General features: G+C 37.2%; 1 protein-coding gene across 1 annotated transcript; it reads right to left on the bottom strand.

The window, feature by feature from the left end:
• Nucleotides 1–1237: 1237 nt before the first annotated feature.
• On the bottom strand, nt 1238–2209 carry LOC142166827 (uncharacterized). Its single transcript, XM_075226302.1, has 2 exons — nt 1774–2209; nt 1238–1677 (listed from the first exon to the last, which is right to left on the bottom strand). Exons 1-2 carry the CDS (start codon nt 2207–2209, stop codon nt 1238–1240), a joined length of 876 nt encoding a protein of 291 aa, XP_075082403.1.
• Between the last annotated feature and the right edge of the window lie 3966 nt (nt 2210–6175).

Below are 6175 nucleotides of genomic sequence, written 5' to 3' on the forward strand. Positions count from 1 at the left end.
ATCTTCTTGATATGATTTTATTGGCTGGAGAGGTTACAATTATTTAAATGATGAAAATTGACTTGGGATTTATTATTAGTGAAAGAAATATTTATTTTTTCACTTGTTATGGAGATTTATGGTTGTTTACATAACTCATGGTTATTTAAAATTTCGGTTTTATTTTGTTAGCCCATAGTAAGTATCGAAGTCGACTCCTCGTCACTACTTCTTCGAGGTTAGACTAGATACTATGTACTTGTTATTTATGTACTCACACTATACTTTTGCACTAACCGTGCAGGATCTGAAGCAGGTGCATCTAGACATCATCCCAGAGCGCGCTCCTGATATATCAAGACTTAGCGGTGAGCTGCCTTCCGAGCCGTTCTCCAGCACCCGAAGTCTTTCTTTTGTATTTACTTTCTGTCTACTTAACTTCAGACAGTAGTTTACTATTTTGCGTATTTTACTAGTAGCTCATACACTTGTGACACCAGGTCTTGGAATTTTCTAGTAGACGCTTAACGATTTTTGAGTATTTATTTCACTACACTTGATCTTACAATTTTTTACGTTTTATTTTATTAATTTTCTCTTCTAATACTTATGTAATAATTAAAAATCAACTTTTTCAAAAATTTTAAAAGAATAGATACACGGTTAGTTCTCTATCGGCTTGCCTAGCAGCGACGTTGGGCGCCATCACGACTTATAAAAAATTGGGTCGTGACACTAATGATAACTCGTGGTGTGCCAAATCTGGTAAATATTTTTTTTTTTTTTGAGAAAATTGCATACAGTTCGAGCATCATTTTTTCTTGTGGGGATGGCTTTAACCCATCTTGATACATAATACACAACCACAAGGATATATTCAAAAGAATGAGAAGAAGGAAAAGGACCCATGAAATCTATTCCCCAAACATCAAATATTTCACATACCTGTATTGATTGCAATGGCATCTCATCTTTCTTAGTGATGTTGCATGTTCTATGACACCTATCATATTGTGCAACATATGCTCGGGCATCTTTAAACAGAGTCAGCCAGAAAAATACGATTTCCACAACTTTAAAGACTGTTCGATTTACTGCATAATGACCTCCAATTGCTTTATCATGACAGTGATATAAAAATTGTTCATCTCTTCTTTAGGCACACATCTTCTAATCATATTATTTGCCTCCAAAAGCTTTACGATCTCTTTTTTTACTGCTTCCTGTATTGCCAGATTCAATCTCCTTTGGGTCAGGACTATTGGCATGTAGCTATCCTCCATGAGGATTCTGTGTTTACAAATAGCTGGATTAATCCCTTTGATATCTTATATAGTCCACCCAAGGCTCCTTTATGTGCTTTCAACACTTTAATCCATTTTTCTTCTTGTCCTGCAGTAAGAAAAGATGAAATAATTACTGAAAATAATTCTTCCTCAAGATAAACATATTTTAAATGAGATGGGAGAACATTGAGTTCAATTTTTGGTTGAACTTGTTCTGGTTGCATCTCCTCATCTTCAGAATCATAATTTAGTATTTTGGCTTCTCTTCTGATGATAAGATCGTCATCTTGTGTTGTGCCAGATTTGGCCAAACATCTTTCTATTGAGTCTGGAATTAATTGATCGTCTTTGAATTCATCTGTAAGATAATTAAGCATGTCAATAGAAAAACACGAAGATGATGTCTCATCTCCTGAAAATTTTAATATCTTTTGCATATCAAAAATAATTTTTTCTTCATCAACTCTCAAAATTAGTTATCCTTGATGGAGAACTATGATTGCTCTACCTGTGGCAAGAAATGGTCTACCCAAAATAATTGGTTCATCGGGACATTCCTTCATTTCAAGTACTATAAAATCTACAGGGAAAACAAACTTATCTACTCTTACGAGCACATTTTCAATTATTCCCTTAGGTTTCTTAGTACTTTGATCTGCAAATTGAAGAGAAACACCTATGTATTTCATTTCACCAAGATTTAATTTTCTAAAGATAGAAAATGGCATCAAGTTAATTGAAGCTCTATAATCACAAAGTGCTTTTTCAAAATATACTCCTCCCAAAGTGTATGGAATTGTAAAACTACCTGGATCACCAAATTTTTGTGGTAGCTTATTTTGAATTATAACACTACATTTTTCAGTAAGCATCACCAGTGAAACTTCTTCCAATTTTCTTTTACTTGACAAAACTTTTTTTAGAAATTTGGCATAAGAAAGCATTTTCAACAAAGCATTAGTGAAAGGAATATTGATATTTAAAATCTCCAAAAATTTTAAAAATTGATTATCAAGCTTTTCTCTTTTCAGTTTTTGTGGGAAATGAATTGTCACAGGGAAATGAGTCAATTTTTCATATGGTTTAGAGGGTATTTCAATATTATTACCATTGTTTACCTATTGTTCTGACTGGTCTGCATAGGGTTCATCAAGCTCCTTACCTGACCGTAAGGTAATGGCCTTAAGGCGTTCATTTAGATTTTTATCTGTATTGCTTGACAAAGGACTGTAACGACCCGACCAGTCCTTTTAAAAGTTCCAGTCCCGTTCCCCTATTTATTGCTCATTCTGTGCTTTATAACTGTTATGTGACTTATCGGGGTAGTCGGTTCGGATCCGGAGAGATTTCGGAAAGAATTGAGACACTTAGTCTCAAGGTTGAAAACTTAATTTGAAAAGGTTGACTAGAAATGTGGAATTAGGCTTGAAATGGCGAAAGTTGAATTTTTGGGAAGTTTGACCGGGGAGTAGAATTTTTGATATCGGAATCGAAATCCACTTCTAAAAATTTTCATAGCTCAGTTAAGTCATTTATGACTTGTGTTCACAATTTGAGGTCAATCGGACTTGATTTGATAGGTTTTTAGCATCAAGTGTAGAAATTGGAAATTCTTAAGTTCCTTCAGCTTGAATTAGGGTATGATTCGTGGTTTTAGCATTGTTTTATATGATTTGAGGTTTCAACTAAGTTCGTATGATGTTTTAGGACTTGTTGGTATATTGTGTTGAGGTCCCGAGGGCCTCGGGTGAGTTTCAGATTGTTAACATATCAATTTTGGACTTTGCATTCTAGCTGAAGAATGCTGGTTTTTTGTCATTGATTTCCTTCTACGCGATTGCATGAGAATATCCATGATCGCGTAGGCTAAGTTGGAGCAGTAAGATTTTGTGCTATGCGATCACGTGAAGGCATCCGCGATCGCGTAGGTTTGGCCAAGCTGTTCTACGCGAACGCGTGGGAAATGCCGCGTTCGCGAAGAGGAATGAGGCAGAAGGCTGGGCCACGCGTTTGCTCTATGTGATCGTGTGTGGCAATTTTTGAGAGATTTTTAAGAAAAACAACGGGGTAAGTGTTCTTAACTCAATTTTGGTTATATTACCCGAATCCATCATTGTGTTTAACATTTAATTGGTGATTTAAGTTGGAGAAATTTGAAAATCCTCTTGGATAGATTTGAGGATTTTAGGGTCGAATTGTTATCGGAATTTAGTCATTTTGCTATGGTTAGACTCGTGGTTGAACGAGCTTTCATATTTCGTAACTTTCGCTGGATTCGAAGATGTGGGCCCCACGTGCGATTTTTGAGTTAATTTCGGATATTTATTGAAAAATGTAGTATTTTTTATGGAATTGAATCTATAAATTTTGTTGACTATGTTGAATTAATTATGATTAGATTCGAGCCGACTGGAGTCGGAAAATCGAGGAAAAAGCATACTACTTGATTGATTGAGCACGGTTCGAGGTAAGTGACTTGTCTAACCTTGTGTGTGGAAAAGTCTCCTTAGGATTTGTATTGATGTAATAATAGTAATGTGTTGAAAGTCGTATACACGAGTTAACGAGTGTGTACACGGGCTAAATGTGGGAGATTATGTCTTTAAATTGTGTAGATTACTGATGCTTATTAATTAAATTATTTTATCCTGTTATATTCATCACCATTGATCTATTTTATATTCTTAAATTTGCCTGACATTTTCCTACTAATTATTTTTACTTGTTTAGTTGAAACTTTGTTTTCTTTTATTTTGTGCATTATTTGAAAGTTGAATTTCCTTAAATTTATTATTATTAAAAATGAAGTATTTTACATTTAATAATTGGATGTTAGTCAAGATGTTAAATTTGTGGAAATATTATTTTTGCTGAATATTTTGTGAAGATTTTTTGTATTGATTGTGATTGATTCGTGAGCTCCATATTGTGGAAATAATGGATATTATTTTGCTGAATATTTTGTGAAGACTTTTGTATTTACTTTGATTGAGTTGTGAGCTCCTTATTGTGGAAAATATTCTTGTTGATTGATTTATTTTGGCAAGTTGAAATATTTGGGCACTTGAGGTACAAATTGTGATATATTGTGATATTGATACGGATGCGATGGTATAAGGTCTGGGTGTTGAAACGCATGAGGTGAGATAAGGGTGGCTTGATACGCGTGACTAGTAGGGGAACTACTAGAAGTCATGCAGTGTGATAAGGGTGGCTAAAACGCGGGATGCTATTTTGGGAAAAATATTTTCTTTAAAAACATTTGATGTGAAGGCTTTCGCGATGATATTAGGAAATGAGATATTGTGAATTTATTTATGATTTGGGACTACGAGGCGGTACCTCGGGAGTGCCCTTGTTGATATTTCTTTATGGATGCATTTCCCTTTGATTATTGTCATGATCTTCCTAAAGTTGTAAATTTTTGTTTTCTTTCCATGAGGTATTATTTGCTCTTATTCTATGTAATTTAATGGTGACATACCACTTACTTGATTCATTTTCATTGTCATTTATTATTATTATATTATTAAACATGTCACCATGTCTTTTATTATTCCATTAGGGCATGACCTGACCTCGTGACTACTCTACCGGGGTTAGGCTTGTCACTTATTGGGTACCGTTGTGGTGTACTCATACTACGCTTCTGCACATCTTTTTGTGCAGATCCAGGTATATCTTATTTGACCAGGCTTCAGTGAATTAGCCGTACAAGGAGACTTCGAGGTATATTTGTCGGCGTCCGCAGACTCCGGAGTCCCCTTCTATCCTTATTATGTTGTTTCCTTATTTTCTTTAGACCTTGATGTATAAAGGAATTGGAGATAAATTCTTAGAAGCTTGTGACTTATTTCTACCGAGTTTTGGAAGTTATAATTATGCGAGTTCTCAAATTTATTTATTTTATATTTCTATTGTTATTCCGCATTGATAGGCTTACCTAGTCTTAGAGACTAGGTGCCATCACGACATCCTACGGAGGGAAATTTGGGGTCGTGACAAGTTGGTATCAGAGGTCTAGGTTCATAGGTGTTATGAGTCACAAGCAGGTTTAGTAAAGTCTCGCGGATCGGTACAGAGACGTCTGTACTTATCTTCGGGAGGCTATGGAACTGTTAGGAAAATATCACTTCTTTGATTCCTTATCATGCGTGTTTGTTGACTTTGAAATTTTAAACCCCTTGTTTTTCTATTCTCTCACAGATGGTGAGGACACCCACAACTGGATCCGACGATCAGACACCCGCACCCCCTATTATAGCTGCGAGAGGCCGGGGCTGGGGCCCAGGCAGAGACCGAGCCAAAGGTCGAGAAAGACCATGTGGTGCAGCCAGAGCCCCTGCACGAACTGTTGCGGAGGAGTTACCAGCAGCTCTAGTTGGGCAGGCACCTGAGACACCTGTTACTACCCCTGCACTTCAGGAGACTCTTGCCCAGTTTTTGTGCATGTTTGGCACTCTAGCTCAGGCAGGGCTAATTCCACTTGCTCCTGCCACATCTCAGGTCGGGGGAGAAGCACAGACTCCCGCCACCCGTACCCCAGAGCCACGGGACCAGGTTGACCATGCTCCAGAGGTTATACCAGTACAACCAGTTGTCCCAGTTCAGCCCGAGGTTAGGGCAGCAGTTTCAGAGGGGGAGCAGCTCAGGCTTGAGAGGTACAAGAAGTACCACCCTCCTACTTTCAGCGGATTGGCTTCGGAGGATGATCAGTGTATTCTTTAGAAATGTCACCGTATCCTCCGTACTATGGGTATTGTGGATGCTAGTGGGGTTTCTTTCACGGCATTCCAGCTTAGAAGAGCGGCCTACCAGTGGTGGCAGGCATATGAGTTGGATAGTCCGGCTGAAGCACCTTCACTCACTTGGACTCAATTCTCAGATATGTTCTTGAGAGAGTATGTTCC

This window comes from Nicotiana tabacum, chromosome 2 (assembly GCF_000715075.1).
Source record: "Nicotiana tabacum cultivar K326 chromosome 2, ASM71507v2, whole genome shotgun sequence".
Taxonomy (NCBI): Eukaryota; Viridiplantae; Streptophyta; class Magnoliopsida; order Solanales; family Solanaceae; genus Nicotiana; species Nicotiana tabacum.

Bases quoted from the DNA above. Each gene is read 5' to 3' on its own strand.
- LOC142166827 (XM_075226302.1), bottom strand. From the start codon at position 2,209: ATGCTTTCTTATGCCAAATTTCTAAAAAAAGTTTTGTCAAGTAAAAGA. The intron at 1,678-1,773 runs GTAGAGCAATCA...TAAAATTTTCAG, and splicing joins TAGACCATTTCTTGCCACAG to GAGATGAGACATCATCTTCG.